The sequence below is a fragment of the Alternaria arborescens genome (assembly GCF_004154835.1).
Source record: "Alternaria arborescens strain FERA 675 chromosome Unknown contig_101, whole genome shotgun sequence".
In the NCBI taxonomy this organism is placed as follows: Eukaryota; Fungi; Ascomycota; class Dothideomycetes; order Pleosporales; family Pleosporaceae; genus Alternaria; species Alternaria arborescens.
This window is the reverse complement of record NW_021167956.1, coordinates 1-16843: the sequence shown is the minus strand read 5'-3', so window position 1 is coordinate 16843 and position 16843 is coordinate 1. Positions and strand designations below refer to the sequence as shown.

General features: G+C 48.2%; 4 protein-coding genes across 4 annotated transcripts; 2 read left to right on the top strand and 2 right to left on the bottom strand.

Annotated features, from left to right (window-relative positions):
* Positions 1-1310: 1310 nt before the first annotated feature.
* On the bottom strand, positions 1311-3420 carry AA0111_g12744 (Two-component system protein A; the record flags this gene model as incomplete). The annotated part of the gene is made up of 2 exons (XM_028646761.1): positions 1311-2425; positions 2478-3420. 2 exons carry the CDS (start codon positions 3418-3420, stop codon positions 1311-1313), a joined length of 2058 nt encoding a protein of 685 aa, XP_028499651.1.
* A 1911-nt stretch (positions 3421-5331) lies between these two features.
* AA0111_g12743 (hypothetical protein) lies at positions 5332-5545 on the top strand (the record flags this gene model as incomplete). Its single annotated transcript, XM_028646760.1, has 2 exons — positions 5332-5363; positions 5437-5545. The coding sequence occupies 2 exons, from the start codon at positions 5332-5334 to the stop codon at positions 5543-5545; spliced, it is 141 nt and encodes a 46-aa protein (XP_028499652.1).
* A 4524-nt stretch (positions 5546-10069) lies between these two features.
* On the top strand, positions 10070-11442 carry AA0111_g12742 (hypothetical protein; the record flags this gene model as incomplete). Its single annotated transcript, XM_028646759.1, has 6 exons — positions 10070-10090; positions 10144-10368; positions 10439-10641; positions 10706-10794; positions 10852-11013; positions 11102-11442. 6 exons carry the CDS (start codon positions 10070-10072, stop codon positions 11440-11442), a joined length of 1041 nt encoding a protein of 346 aa, XP_028499653.1.
* Positions 11443-14432: 2990 nt separating this feature from the next.
* AA0111_g12741 (hypothetical protein) lies at positions 14433-15300 on the bottom strand (the record flags this gene model as incomplete). Its single annotated transcript, XM_028646758.1, has 5 exons — positions 14433-14517; positions 14575-14691; positions 14746-14936; positions 14995-15099; positions 15151-15300. 5 exons carry the CDS (start codon positions 15298-15300, stop codon positions 14433-14435), a joined length of 648 nt encoding a protein of 215 aa, XP_028499656.1.
* Positions 15301-16843: the final 1543 nt, after the last annotated feature.

Sequence of the window (16843 nt, the reverse complement as noted above, 5' to 3'; positions counted from 1 at the left end):
TCTAGACGACGGAATACGCAAAGCTTTGCAGCCAAGACCAAGTGTAAACTAATATAATGGCTGCAAAATCAATCCCACGACATCAACCATTTGCACCACAGTCGGTTGGAGAATACGCACCGCTAACGCCCGCATCAACGAGCTGAGGAATCTATATACAAGCGTCAATGTCACGGCAAGGAGCCGCACAAGTCACCTCGAGACATGTCGTATCGACCGTGCCGTACCGTGCCGTTTCCATACCATACCATACTTTCACACAGTCTTCCCAGTACTAGATTGTTGCAGACTAAGCGCTGTCGGGAACATGAACCTTATTGCTAATGATGCCGCGCGATGACCTGCATATAAGCTAAGCTAGGATGCTACAAACAATGCAACACATACACTCTCTCCTAGTTTTTCTGTCTATAACACCCGCACCCAACCGTGCGATAGAGCGCGACGCTCAGAAAGCTCTACAATCGTCCCGAAAAGGCAAGCGAAAGGCCTCACAGCCTGCAGCACCAAGAAAGAAACAGAATCGCGGTACTGCTTGTGTGCGTAGCAGTAGTGTTGCTCATGAGCCACCCTGTAAGCCTCCACCCATCCACAACACGCATGGCTGCAAAATAGTTCGTCCACATAGATTTAGGTGAGTGAGCTTGTTGCATAGGTCTGTAGATTGCTCCTCTAGGAAAACTAGTTGTAACAGCTTTTATATGTGGCTTAATAATCTCATTTTTAGCAGGCTCAAAAAGTGATGAGGTGGCGCATCACGAGCACGGACACTGCAGAGCAGTCATGACTAATGCGTCCGACTACCTAAGAGCTCAGATCACACACTTGTACATACAGAGAACAATACACTCATATATGAGACCTTACACTACTACTACCCCCTACTTACAAAGGATGCTACGTGGAGTGCGATCCTACCCTAGGGGCTTTTGCAATCGGTTTTTGCTTGTTCCTTGAGCAGCAGATCCACAACCTCTACCTTGTCACTAGCGGACGCTAAATAGAGTGCGGTGGCACCGTTCTTGTCTTGCATATCGATATCTGCCCTGTTGTCAAGCAGCAACTTCACCACGTCCTTATGGCCCTTTTTGAAGCTTAGCGAAGTGACGTTCACCGATCGAAGTCCCCAGCATCAACACATGCTTCCTTTTTGAGCAGCAGCCCCACCACTTGTACCTGAACATAGGCCTACGCAACGCCCTTCAATATGGATAGTGAATTACTCGAATGCAGACCACGAGGACAAAGTGAAGAGAGCGCCCTGGCAAGCAGTCCTTGCAGCAAAGCATGATAGAAGATGCCCAATAGCTTCAGGTAGGAGTGCTCAGTCGAAGACAACTCAATAACACCTTGACCAAAAGGTTCCGGTCCACCGGTTTCGAGACGTAAGCAGACACCCCTTTTGCGATATACGTCTCAACCTGGCCCTTCAGTGCATTCGCCGTCATCGCAACGATTGGAGTAGAGATACCAGCATCACGGATTTCCTGGGTGGCACCAATGCCATCGAGTGTGGGCATATTGATATCCATGAGGATCACATGGTATGCGAGCGGATCCTTGGTCAACATCGTGACGGCTTTCCTTCCGTTGGCTGCTAGATCCACGTTCTCAAAACCAAGTCCCTTGAGCATCTTCACCATAACTCTTTGGTTGATGGGATTGTCCTCTGTCAACAAGACCCTCTTATTCGCGGCTGCTAATTTAATGTCCTCCAATGGCAAAACCGGTGTTGGGACGGCTACTGCATTCATCTTCTCCTGCAAAACATGGATGTGATCCAATTGCTTCACCTTCTTCAGCTTAGCGGTAAACCTAAAAATACTTCCGCGGCCCTCTGGATTGGGTTGGAAGCCAATACTCCCACCCATCAGCTCTGCCAAGCTCTTACAGATGGACAAGCCTAAGCCGGTGCCTTTATATCGCTTGGTAGTGTAGTTGTCAAGCTGCGTGAACGGAGTGAAGAGGGCGCTAGAATTGGCAGAGGGGACTCCGACGCCCGTGTCGACAACCTCAGTCAATATGATGTATGATTTGTCGTCCTCCTTCTGGAGAGTGGCATTAACACGTACGTATCCCTGTTCGGTGAATTTTATCGCGTTTGACATTAGGTTCTGCACGACTTGACGGTACCGGAAACTGTCACCCTCGGCAGCTTTGGGAAGCCTGGGATCAAGATAGTTTTCCATGGTTATCCCCGGCTTGCAGCCTTTTTGGTATGCTCTCAACACGGATTGGACAATATCCGTGACGTTAATAATGTCGTGGCTGGTAGTGAAGCACCCAGATTCAAGCTTAGAGTAATCTAAGATGTCATTGATAACTTGAAGCAAGACCTCGCCGGATTCCTCGGCCATTTGTACTAGTTCAAGTTGCTCAGAATCTAGGCGCGTGTCCAAGAGCAAAGTCAAGGCCGATAGCATACCTGGGGACGTATTAGTGGTTCTTCTACTCTGTGTAGGAATTTTCTAACCTACCATGCATCGGTGTTCGAATCTCGTGACTCATGTTGGCCAGGAACTCGGATTTTACTTTGGAGGCCTCTTCGTAGGCAGCAATCAACTTTTCTTTAGCCTTACGTCTCTCGCTCAGATCTCGAGTGACTTTCGCAAATCCTATGAGATTATCGCCCCGATATATCGGAGTAATGACAACGTTGGCCCAGAATCGTGTGCCGTCCTTGCGGTAGCGCCATCCTTCGTCTTCGTATCGACCGTCTCGCAGAGCCTCGACAAGCATTCGATCAGGCTTGCCATCGTCACGATCTTCCTGGCAGTAGAAGTATGAAAAGTGCTTTCCGGAGATTTCTTCTCTTGTGTATCCCTTGAAGAATTGAGCACCAGCATTCCAGGTTGCCACGTTGCCTTGAGGATCCAGCATAAAGATGGCATAGTCCTTCACTGTTTCGACCAAGATGCGGAAGGTTTCGTTCGTGTATAGTCGTTCCTCGAGTTCTAGTTGCTTTCGACGCTCCTCAGTCGCATCTTGGAGTTCCATTTGAACGTACAGCAGGTTACCATCGTCGTAGACGGGGATGGTTCGAATGTTCCAGATGGTCCCATCAGGCTGCACATCGTCTAACTGATATGGCAGTCTGCTTTCCTTCGCAGCCCGAGTGGCTTTATCGGCCAAATCGCATGAGGGAATAGTCACGATTTGACCAAAGCATTCATCAGGGCGTAATCCGAGCACCTGGTCTGCTCTGCAACCGCCTGAAATCTCGAGATAACTGTCTGACACCTGACGTATAACAAGCGAGGAATCCAATAGGATTGTTGGAATGGGAGTATAACGGAAGAAGCGAAGGGCTAGTCCATCCTCGCTCGGTCGCGCCCACGACCGGTCGTGGTCCACATAGGACGCTGGAGGATTAGAAAAGGCTGGAGGCGTGGGCAGAGGGTGGATGCCCGGAGGAACCATTATCGCGCTGAAACAGTACCGTGTTTCGCAGATCAAGCTTATTTTCGTATACAGTAGGAAGAAGGACCTGAACGGGATGAAGGAGATATGGTATGACTGTTGTAGCGGCAGCGAGCAACGCTAGCATCTGTGTGGCCTGAAGCTTAATAGGGCCATTTGCGATCCCATGACGGCTGGCACTCGTGTGTCACTGCCGCGGAGCTAGGAGCCAGAAGAACAAGGAAAACTACTCGCCGAGCCAGATGGCAAGAATAGCCGGATACGAAGGGCGTAACATCAAAATCGGCGATTGCCTCTTCCCCTGTCGCCAACACACAAACCATTGAGCCAACTTAAGTCATGAAGATTCACGCTTTCTACTCTCACCTTCACTGTTTGATATTCTTGACACGCCACAGCGAATGTGCATAGCGTACCAGGGAATGCAGCGTACCAAAGAGCGCCATCACCTACGGCAGCCGGTTGCATCGCTGAGAAGACACATCATAGTCAATGGTCTTGTCCTCAAGGTGCTGTTGCAGGCGCACCAGCTATCTAATCACCACGGGCCAAAGCAATCAACATTTCAAAGCGGTAATTATATCGCAATATATTATTTAAGTTTCATATATCTCTCTCATAGAAAACAATGCGACAACAGCTATTGCGTGAGGCTCTACAGCCTCGAGTTGTGGGGCTGTTTTGGTGTTGGGATGGCTCATTCCGCCGTCAAGCTCGTACCATGTCGCTTGGGCAGGACACCAAATCAGCGATGGTGCATTAGACCCGTTCGGGCCGATATCCGCTAAACCTTAGTGAGTATCAGATGCACGCACAAGACGAAAAGGATGTACTCGAAACGAGATCGTGATCGCTCTAGGTGACGGTATGTAACTGAAAATCTCGACTCAGTACAGGATGATATTGCATTTTCTGCCTTTGCCCCAAGTTGGATTTGTTGCCCAGCATCGACTCTGCGGAGCACAAACGAAGGCTCGATAGCGCTGATCTTTGCCCCTCGGGGATCCAGTCTTGGCTGCTTTTGAGGACAGCGTGATTTGATCAGGCAAGCGTTGCAAGAGCTGCCATCGTGTGTAGCATATCCTTGCTTGCCTTTTGAGTTCACGCTTTGGAAGTTCGCTAGAGCCCTCGTCACCCACATCCTTGCTGGGGCAAACAGACGTGCTGTATCTAGTTTATCCTTGTTTGCTCACTACGGATTCTTGTCACCTTGAGCGACTCTTCGCTGCTAGGGTGGTTTATTTCTGATTGCGTCTGCTTTAACCCGCTGCGGTAATCTGTGCACTCCTGTCCTCACACCATATCTGCAAGCATAGAGGAGGCGCTGAACTCCACGTAAATCGAGTAAGATCACGGGTTTAGCTTGTTCGCCGCTCTTCCGCCCATTCCACACATGCCGAGCTCTTTCACACATCATCTGATACCAGCGCCACTTTCGCATACCAAGAGCGACACATAGCAAAAGAAGGACGCATAGTGTAGTCACCGAGTGTGCTTCAACTCAAACGATCCTTCCAGGCCGTCGTGCCTGCGCCACTACGCCAGCCATAACATCGAGAACTGAAAGAGCAGCAGCAACAGCAATAACGACAACGCAACTAAGGAGCCACCGCGGCCTGCGTCAATACTCACCCGTACCCTTGTCTGAAAGGATTCCCGGAGGACCTGGACGCAGCGATTATTTTGAACGAAGTGGGTGATCAATAGGAGGGTGGCAATTGCGACATTATTGTGGGTAGTTAAGAGGTTCTCATCGAATTGCTTGGCTACGTTTGTGCAAGGAACGGCTCCAAACTCTCGCGCTGGTTGACGTTGTGCGGGACTCACGATTCCCCGCCTTCGTGTTGCTGCGGCAGTTCGCAGTTGCATCTCAGACCGTAGCATCAACACCTGCCCCGTAGACGACCCACCATGGAAACTCTGGATGCTGATAGTAGGGAAAGGTATGTTGTTTAATTTATTGGCGACCCATTGTCACTTCCATACCAATCTGTTGGTGCTAATTATTCGCAATAGCATCGGTTTAACCTCGATCAACCACATGGATGCCGGCAGAGTCAAGCGCAAAGAGGTGGAGTATCAGAGAAAACACCCCGCTGCCATACCCAACCCATTGCACATTTAGGCGGGCCTACCGCATCTGCACAGCAATTACCAACTTTCAGTCGCCAGCGCAGTACCCGGCTCGCTTGGAGGCTTGCTGTCTCCTTCCGAATCACGTAGGATATCTGGCCATGAGAAGGAATTGCAGCGACCGACGGCCCGGCAGTCTTTGCCGTCAATACATGATGCGCTAGGCTCGGAGCTGCCGCTGGCATTCCCAGCTACGGTGCCTCCGCCCTCATCCATAAGGTCAGCTCCTCAGCATTATCTCTCTTCATCCGCTGCTACTTTACTAACCGAACAACGGGCACGGTACTATCCATCCAATCCTCAACATGCCAGTCAAGGACTTTCCAATCCTTTATTACACCCACAAAGTCCAATCCTCAGCGCGCCAGCATCAAAAGCAAGCCCACCATCACCATACCCTACGACCCAGGCGGATTCTTTGCCTCATCCACCCTTCTCGGAATCCCAGCCGCCGTATTCGACCCCTCAACACAGCCCGAAGCTACCAGCCCTTCATCCACTCAAGATTACGCGATCCCTGTCAATGAGCGCCGCTCGCACTAACATCCCCTACCCTTCACATCCGCCACCATCAACTACGTACGAGAGCTCTACTGCTCAGTCAACGGGACCCATGAATCAGTGTCATCCTTATTCGCAGTATCCTCCCAGCTGTACTTTGTTGGCCCCTTCGGTAAGTGCTTCCAGCTTGGCATATCCTCCAATAACCTCGACTTGCGCTGCCACGCCTTGGTATCTTTCGCAATCATGGCAGGATAACTCAGAGATGTCTCGTTTGGAAGAGAAGAAGATTAGTCGCTCGAGCCTATTACCCTATGGCGAGCTAGTCAAGCGACATCTAGAAAGCTTTGATCTGGAGGCTTCACTTAAAGAGATGGCTGACGGATCTAGACGGATTGCTGAGTTTTCAAAGACATATCGACAACAGGCGCATGAGAATCAACACATAGGCGTGGACTGTGGGGATATGCCAAGGTTAGAGGAGATCGTTGATATGCTAAAGCAAAGTGGGAGGATCTTGATGTCGCTTCAGCATATGCGAGATGTCGTCTTCAACTATCGTCAAGTGAGCATCATGGAGCCCCCACAAGATTCGCGTTATCGATCGAGAAACGGTTACGATGACAGTGGAAGTAATTATGGTGACAGCACCAAACGAATGGGCCGCTTCGCTGGGGGCGACAACAAGACTAAGAAGCGAGGCGTAGGTATTCCTTATCATATTGATCACGCGTCGACACTGACTTGAAACACAGCGAGCTGCACTGCCAGAACGTTGTCATAGTTGCAACAGAGCCGAGACCCCAGAGTGGCGGAGAGGGCCAGATGGTCCCAGAACCTTGTGCAATGCTTGTGGTCTACGTAAGTACGCAAACATGATACAGCTTTACCTAGTTGACTAATACCGCGTTTAGACTATGCCAAGTTGGCTCGCAAAATGGGTGGCAAAAAAGCTACGACTAGCTCAAACTTAGGACCTAAGTCCATTAATCATAGTTCACCAACGAGATGATTACTCTTTGACGTTCACATCGAAACCTACCCTAATCGCCGGCTCGTTCTGAGCGTATGGCTCCGGCTGTAACTCCACTCACTAGTAGACTCCGCAACCATCAATTCAATTAATCTTAGAGTTATCGGTTGACTTGATTTTTTGCGGCGCTGCTGCTGATTGATTGTGGATTAATTGGTTGTGTTTTTAGACAGATTGATTGGAAGATTAATTAGATTAGATACTTAGAGATCGAAGTTGTATATAATTACAGTAGCTAGGTGATCCACTCTTGTATATTATAGTCGCGTACAATATCCCCTTATGATAGATCATCCCTATCATCGCCCTCAACGCTACTAGTAGGCTGAGCTTCGAAGCCAGCTCTTACTCACGCTCTTACCGTTCAAAAAGCAGCAAGTAGCTCACTTCCAATAGCGCGTCATTTGGGCTCAAGTAGGTCCCCGAGCTCACTAAAGAGCCGCTCGCACTCGCAACTTGACGCTGGGGTAGTCAGGATATCGATCGCAAACTAGCTCAAATACGGGTATTTTGAGCGCATTTGTGTCCAACATATGGCTAAGTGACCACCGCGCAGGTACTGCTCCCTGCTCCACTCAGTTTCCTGAGACTCTCAGCGTTCGTACTCGTCCTCATCTACCCCCTCATTGTTGTCGCTCTGGCGTAAAAATGGGCCAGTCACGTCATCTATCCTACCTGTAATTATTATTGTAGTCGTACGAGCTGCTAGAAGCCGCTAGTGCTGAGGTTTATACGTTTTCCAAAGTCGCTGAAACCCAGCGCCAGCCGTGTTAAGCTACTCTAGCTTGTCGGCCCAGCTGTTATTGCGTCAGTGTAGTTGAAATCGACGCGCTGAGTACGTACTAAAATACGGATATAATCTCGTATATAGGACCGAAGTTGCCTAATTTGCCGCATCCTTCTAGTCGCTCAGTAGCAAACTTGAGCGGCTGTAAGCAGTCTTGGTATTTAATTATCACTGTCCAAGCAATTGCTGTAAGCCCTGTTAATTTCAACCAATTTGGAGTGTTAGATAGCTTGTTGTTGTACTGCGATGCGCGCCTACTGTCAAGAGCGATGCAGCTGATATAGTGCTCTACGTATAAGTTGTAGGCAGGTTGTAGTTGATTAGCGCGTCGAAAAGCAGCGTAATACGAATTCTAGCGGATAACGACACGCTTACCTAGTTCAAGCACTCTAGGAAGCTCACCAGCAGGCAACCTAGTGTTAACAGCGCGCTGAAAGTCTCAAAAAAAGCTCGTATTGCTGCAGTGTTTTGATGTAGTTAATAACACAAATTAGTACGCCTGACGGCCCTTGTTTACGCGACTCCTGCATTCATTGTAGACGCTAGGAGCTAATACACAATGTTGCAGCAGAGCAATAATGTTGTACACGAAAAGAAGACTGCTTGTAACTTTTGCACATAGGCGGCAGTAGCAACGTAATTATTAGATAGAAGGAGTGCAAGATGTTCACAAATAGCCCTAATACATAAGTAACACAGGCTTATTATTATTTTCGACGTGTGCGAAGAAAGCGATGTGTTGAAAGTCAAAGTACCTCTCATTTGTCCCAGCACGGCGAGTGTCCCAGCACTCAGGGAGGGACGTTACAGCTTCATTCTTGTATGATCTTCATGTTGCCAAGTGGATTACTACGCGACTTGGGTCATTGGGCGCAAGGACACGGTAACCTCCTTCCGAGAGAGCCCGTTCGCTGTAAGCATCTGGAGTGTGGCTAGGCTGGCGAGGGTAGAGTCTACCTAGCGTGTTCTGGTGTTCGGCGGGGCACGAGCCAACTCCGGGCAACAGGTTGGATCTTATAAGGTTTATTAGCCTCTGTCATCTTCTCGTAGCGCAGATCCCCTGCAGTAGTCGTTGCACTAACTAGATGACGATTTCTAACGTTCTATCTAGATCATGTTCTTCGCTGCGAGTCACGAAACGCGCCATCCTATGAAGCCTTGCAGATCATTTCACGATTGCTATCGAATCCAAGTTAGGGTCTGGCACACCGCGCATCGAACCAGCTCTATCCTACGCAACTGCGGCTGCAATACGCGTCTTGCCTCACTCGAGAAGGGAGAGTCGGTCCTCATCTAGTTGCGCATCTGAAGCAAACCTGGCTTTGACCATCCATGCGGTATTGGCTCGCTACGGTCTAAAGGGACCGACCAAAATACTGAGAAGGCCGCCGTCGGCGATACACGAGAATGCGTTCTTGCCCAAGAACAGTACCGTGGAACCGCCAAGCTCCTGGCACGCTACGCTACAGGTCCAGAAGATATTATTTCTCGCTACCATAGAAACTGTTGGCAGTGGATAAACGCCATAGGAGACTCCCAGGGTTTTTTCACCAGCCTTCCTTGACGCTCGCGAGATGCCATGTGAGAAAAACAGGAATCAAGTTCTCACCCTACTTTATGTATCGCTACCCATCCCGCCTGGCAATCTCCGTTTCTAGAATTACGTACGCATTTGAAGCATGTCGGCGTCACTGAGAAACTATATTACAGATCACGGAACAACGCATTAATAGATCGCAGCAGCCGCGCTCTTCTGCTTTTTGCGAAGAGACTCATTATCACGTGTACAGTACTAACACAGAACAATCGGCATATCACAAGTAGATGAAAGAAAGCCTTCTTGCCCGATTCATGAGGGCTTGTTATCTGGATGGCAACCGCATGTGACACGCCGTTGGTCATCGACTGATCAGCACGGGGTACACGCTACCTGCCGCCTGGAACTATGCGAATCATGGCACCAATGCGGGACATAGCACACCCAACCATACCACTACCTCGGATGCACACGACTAATCTCTCATGTCAAACTATTCTAGTCTATGTCAAGACCATTTCCAGCATATGCAGGTGTCAGTGTTGAGAAAAAAGCTTACACTCGCCACTGTCCTTTTCATTACCATTTGACCCAATCTATCGGAAAGAATCCCGTCTTGAACCTCCACCGGATACGGTATGCATAGCTGCCCAACGCAATGCAGACAGTAACGTCCGTTGTGAGTGCTTCGAAAAAGCAAACACTTCAAGCCCTCGCTAACGTTCCACGCAGGTCGTCCAGGCGCTCTTGGTCGCTCTTGCACTAGCCGTTACGATCTTACGATGCTGGATTCGCCTTCATGTAGAGCAACGACTGTTGACGATTGCCGATTACCTCGTTTGGGGAGGATGGATTTGCGCACTGGGATGGTTTGCTTGCTCCACCCAAGCGCTCTACATCCTGGTCGATCATCCATTGAACGAAGAGGCTATAACGGATTCTGTCGATTACTTGAAGGTGAGTGAACTGCACCATCTAAGACTGGGGCTTCCTCCAGTAGCACTAGCTAACAGACACCTTATCGCAGACAGTCTTTGTGTCTTGCTACTTCTTTGACACTGGACTATACTTCCCTAAAGCGTCTCTCGTAGCTTTCTACTGGTGGTTGATTCCTTGGGGATTCAAGCATCTGCGGATATCAGTATACCTTACTGCTGCTATCATAGGCTGCGCTTGGATCGCAAGTTTATTGGCGGATACCTTCATCGCACCTTCGATCTCTGACAACTGGTATGGCGCAACTCTAACTTCCAACACCCAACAATGCCGTCTGCTGACACGCGCTGGTCACTAGGTCGATCGAGAACCAGCTCAATTCAACATGGAACTCTTACACAGATCTGACAATCAACTGGGCATTGAATATCGGTACCGATTTGATGCGTAAGTGCTTTATCCATTCGTTTCGTAATATTCGGACTAACAAAGTGTTTTGTCTAGTCTTCTGTCTCCCTTTCTCCATCATCAACTGCCTGAAGCTCCGTAGACGGCAGAAGATTGGCTTGGTTGGAGTATTCTCTCTAGGTGCCATTACTATGGCTATCAGCCTTGCTCGATTCATCGTATACAGCGTAGATTACAACGTTTCCGATGCTATCGGTAGTAAGTCTGCTAGCTTCCACTTTCCTATGTTTTCACCTACCCACCTCAGTCCTCGTATTGTTCTTATCTAGTACTAACACAACAACAGATGCATGGTGCACAGCCGAAATGTGCACAGCAGTTATTGTCGTTTCGCTCCCATCACTCAAACCCATCATCGTCCGGACAGCGCCTACGAACACGGCGAATCGCAGCAACACCGGGTACTTACAACCCGGACCCGGAAAACCGGTTAGCAGTAGCAGAGATGGCACCTACACGGCACACATCCAAGGTGGCACTGTAGATGAGGAGGAGATGGAGTTGACCTTCCTTGACCGAAAGGCTAGTCTAACCCCCACTGGAACTACTGATGAGACGAAAACGCAAGATGGAAAAGATAACGTGATAGTGACGACGAATGTTACGGTTACGAGAGATGTGTTGTAGAGAACAACTAGTGTAACGACATTAGTGCAAGAGGCTACGTACTGCAGCAGAGTGTTTGCTATATTCTCTATCGAAACAAGTGCGCGATGCAGTTGTCTTATTGTGCTGTATATAATAACATATGTATATATAACGTACCTCGCAGGTACCGTGTCCGTGCACACAATGCACGCCGTCAGTCAATTCCCCCGATCGCGATTTTATCCCAACTTTACATTCCCCAACAACTCAGCGCCACGTTGACTATAGAAGAAGCCCTTGCAGAGCTAGATGCTCTTAACTCTAACGAAGATATTTGTTATGCGGAAATAGCTAAAAGGCATAGTGTTGCTCGCTCAACGTTGTCGCGCAAGCACCGAGGTATTAGTGGGTCCCGTGCGGAGGCAGGTTTAGCACGTTGCAATCTTCAACCAGAACAGGAGGCAGAGCTTGTGAAGTATACAGAAAAATTAACAGAGCGAAAACTTCCTCCTGCAAGAAAGATAGTAAAGATTTACGCGTCTAATATTGCTGGACACCCTGTCTCTAAAAGCTGGGTTACTCGCTTCCTCTACTAACACTAAGATAAGCTTACATCCTAGTAGAGCACTTCTATGGACCGTAAACACCATGCTGCTAATTCTAGTGATAGGTGCAAGGTATACTTCGAACAGTTGGGCAGCAAAATCGATTTCTACGAAGTGGAGCTAGAGCACACATACAATATGGACGAGAAGGGCTTCTTTGTTGGCATCACCTCACGCTCGAAACGAGTCTTTAGTAGGACAGTTTAGCAGTTAGAAAAGCTTACTAAATAGATTAAAGATGGCAACAGAGAATAGGTAACGTTTATTGCTTGCGTATGCGCTTCTAGAGGGTTGCTGCCGCCAGCTCTCATCTACCAGGGCACATCTAGGATTCAATTAAGCTAGGTTGACGACGTAGCGGTTGGGCAACACTAGGTTTTCTTCTTCAACTCACCTACAGGATGGTCAAACAACGAGCTCAGGCTTACCTGGTTCGAACAGGTGTTCGAGCGACATACGAAGTCGAAAACAAGACGAGGATGGCGACTTCTAGTCCTTGACGGCCACAGCAGCCACCTCACGCCCGTTTTTGTAGAGTTTTGCGACACCAATCGCATTCCCCTCATAGTATTTCCACCTAATTCAACCCACAGACTTCAGCCGCTCGGTGTAGTACTGTTCTCGCCGCTTTCGAAGAACTATACCAACGAGCTCGACTACTTCTTCCAGCGATCGCAAGGCATCACAAGGATCACGAAACGTAACTTCTTTAACGACTTCTGCGCGGCTTAGAGCTCTACAATAAAGCTAGAGCTCATAATAAAGAGTTTTCAAGCTACAGGCGTGTGGTCGATGTAACCAGACGCTGTGCTAAAACGCTTCAACAACCACACTTCGGGACAAGATAAAAACTTAGAAGCTGGGGAGCGTGGCGAAGGCGATAGCTGGACTCAGCTGCGATTTTTTAATGCTGCAGTTGCTGACAAGGCCAAAGTTGAAGCCAGGCGGCTGTCGCAAAGCATGCACCCGCTACGCGTCAACAACGACCTCCTTCGCACTCAGAACTCGGACCTACAGGACGCTTTCAACATCAAAAGAAGCACAGGATGAAGCACACAAGTCCAGAGTTATAGCAGAGGCTGGAATACCATAGCGGCGCAGTTTTCTGGAGTCCTGAGAAGCCACGCGAAGCTTGCGCGCGCGAAGCCACGAAACAAGACGAAGCCTAACGGGAAAAACTCCAGAAAAGAGAGGCAAGAGAGGAAAAGGCTGCTGCGAGCTTTCTCAAAAAGCAGAAGGCAGAGGAGGCAGGTGTGGAGCGACAATAATTTACGGAACAGCGCGAGATGGCGAAGAAAGCGAAAGCTGAGGAGCTGACTGCCGCCTGCGCACTCAAAAAGCTGAAACTAGACGCTGCAACCTCACAAAATCTCACAATACACCCAAAAAGGGCAATTGAAAAGTCACACACAAAGCTGCTAAAATTCCGACAAAACGTCGTCGTGTTATAGGTGCTGGAAACCGGCTTGACGCTGCGCCTGCACCGCCGCCTCCACCGCCCAAAACGACCCGCACCCGCTCAGTACAGCAACCCAAAAGATATTCTGAATAACTAGATAATTTTTCTATACGTCTGCAGAACAATACACCAAGAAATCTCGCGACAATCGCTTTTGTGGGTGGCTCTACAGCCCCATTTCTGCCATGTGGAAGATTTCGACATGTGGCTCGACCCGCGAACTAGCTCGTTTCGCGCACGGGCACGGTATACCAGCTTCTTGTATTTAGTGAGTCGTGGATATGAAGGACTTGAACGATTAAGTAGGCATAAAGAGGGGAGCTTTTTATATGAGTGAAGGGAAATGACAAGGAATTTGATAACAAATACTGTATCAAACATGCCTTCTCAGTTCCTGCGACTGCCATATCTCGCCTGGTCTTCCTCTACACGGGTGCTGTTTTGCATGATTGTCTTAGTGATCTTAATCCCTGTTCCCAGGATACTTTCCTCGCTCTCCGAGTGCCGCAGCTGAGTGGACGATTTTAGGGCTTTCACCCTAGTGTCATTTTGCTCATACAACATCACCCAATCTTCCCCCCTCCCATTACATGGCGCATCTGCACTGCCCCATACCGTGTGGTCTTTTGGCGTTCGCTCCGGTACCGAGTTCCCGTCCAGGTTAAAGATGCGTCGAAACAAAGGCCGAAGGGTAGCGACGCAGCCTACAATCATGCCCACGCCGTTCTCAGCATATTCCCAAATCAACACATCAGAGATACCAACTGAAAATCAAAGTTAGCATGCACACTCCCGAACTCTCAGGAAACTGCTGCGGGCTAGTACTTTGGCCGAATATACTTACAAAGAAAATCGGTTGAATGGGTCAGATTGACCGTATAAACGAGACGGATGCAAGCAGACAAACTCGCTCTACAATAGCACATTAGCATCCGTCGCTGAGGCTGCATCAAAGATAGGTCCACCTACAGAGCATCAAGGCTAAGAATAACACCCACAGAGAGCTTGGTATTACGGTTGAGCTGAACGTTCCAGAGAAGTGAGATCGGACTAAGTGATCAGCAATTGGAACATGGCGCAGTGTGGCTCTATCTGGGTAAGACTTACAGTATAGCACAGAACCAGTCCGTAGTAATATTCACTGCCGTGGTAGCATAATATATATCCGCAGGTACTTTAGCAGGGTTACAGCTACCGTCCGGAGTAGAAGTGTCCCATGCATATCTTTGGAGACATCGTTAGCCAGAAAACGACAAGACCTATATCTACGGTACTTACTGGACAGGGCTGCAATGGAAGATGATGTAAAACAACGCGATGAGGTTCATGAGTGTAAACATGGCAGAGACTGCATACAGACTTTGTATATACTTCTTTTTTCCCGATGCAATGCGCACTAGCATAAAAGAAATGCTCAATTTGATGGGAATGATGGCAGCGCAGTAGAAAACCTCGAAGAAGAAGAAGAACTATGCAAGTCAGATTCCGCTTAGCGTCTGTCGTATCTAAGTACTTTGCTTTACATACCTTGAGACCTTCGGTCTCTTGTTCTGCAGACAACCTGAACTCATGAACTCCGACCCCTTTAAAAGAGCCTCCGAGGCATGACACAGTTAACGCAGTAAACGGAATCTATACTGTTAGCTCACTTAATGGCGTACACTCACGTAGAAGACCACTTACAGTTGCGACCGTCATACACCAGTCATCCATGCCCCATGCCCTGTTCCGGATTCTTGTATATACACGCATTCCAAAGACCACATATGCGATAGCCGCTAGGGTGATTACTGTTGCGGTGACTTCGGGTGCCTTATCACCAAAATAAGTCATTTCGAAGTTTGCCAGATCGCGGCGCCGTCGAACTGAAAAAGAGACACTAAGAGTTGGTGTAAGATGGGACGCACGAAGCGATCAGTAGGTGGCAAATGGGCAGCACAACGACTACGTCTAAGAGAGCAGAACTGTGAAGAAGAAAGACATTCGACTGAGAGTGGAGAGAGCCAAATATAAGCACAGAGAAGGGGCAACATTAGTTATACTATCGGTCTGTGTGTCTGGCGACGGTATCACACAGCTTTGGTCTTGTACTGTGGTCCTCTCCGGAAGGATGAACGTTGGCAAAATTAGACACCCGAATCTTTAGGACAGACCGTTACTTCGATTGGCTCTGTATCCTTCGTACAATGGGTTTGATTCACTTGAAGGTATATAATATGGGCCTTGAAGCTTGAACGTCGGATTTTTCCGTTCTCGAAAACTCCGGAGAGGGACCACAGTAAGTCTCCCGACACGATCGCCGATCCCCTGGGTTAGAAGAAGAAAGAAGGTCTTCTAGACCTATACAACTTGTCTGCAGATATGCAGTGGCGTTAAACCGAAGCTCGTTAACTCTTCTCTCGCTCCGTTCGTCCTTGTCTATAGAAGGGCTGGCTAACAGAAGACCTCTGTCTAAATCACGCTTCATCTGCACAAGTCCAATCTGTGCTCGCGTTAAAGGGTGGCTAACTAGGGAAGACCCGCGGATGTCAGAATTGCGTAAGGCAAGACACGGACTGAGCGTGCACTAGTCAGGCACTAGCATGCCTCTCTTTGAGCCTAGCCAATAAGAAACGAACATAACCGAGAGACGGGATAAGAGGTCACGCTCGTACTACAAACGTTCTACTGTTGTCTTCCATAGACGGGTAGCAAAAGTCGTCGGCGGTTTTGTTAACATAGAACTGTGTTTAAACTCCCTATATGATATGTCTACAGATGCTTTTTAGAGATTGAACCACGTGATACCATGTAATATTGCCTCGACCCTGCTTTCGAAAGCAGTAGTGGTTGGTTGCTTAAGTTCTCTGTTGTTCATGTAGGCTTTCGCACAAGACTATAGGTCGGCGAAACCAGGTCACGACTCGTGATACCCAGCATTGTGCGGCTTGCCAAGGGATCCCGCTGCATTGGGGCGAAGCTACAGTGCCCGTGCGCGAAATGATCACCAACGCGAATTGATCACCTCCACCACAACAACATCTCAACTTCAACGCGTTATAACTTAACTAATATAGACTTAATTTAAGAAGTAATTAAAGAAATTAAATTATAAGAACTAAGAGAATAATTCTTATACTAATAACTTGCTAAGAAGTATAGTATTAACTACTATACGCTCGCCTAAAGGCATAAGAGTATATACAACATATATAGCTTGCGCTGCCTCTCTCTCTATCTATAATATAAAACTAAGCTTATATAATATATTAATACACTTACTAAATAACGTTTACTACTTATAAAAGAGATAATATAACACTTTACTTTAGATTTAGCTAAAAAAGAGGTTTTAGAAACTTAAGTTACTTAGTTCCTCTAATATTATTTAAACTAT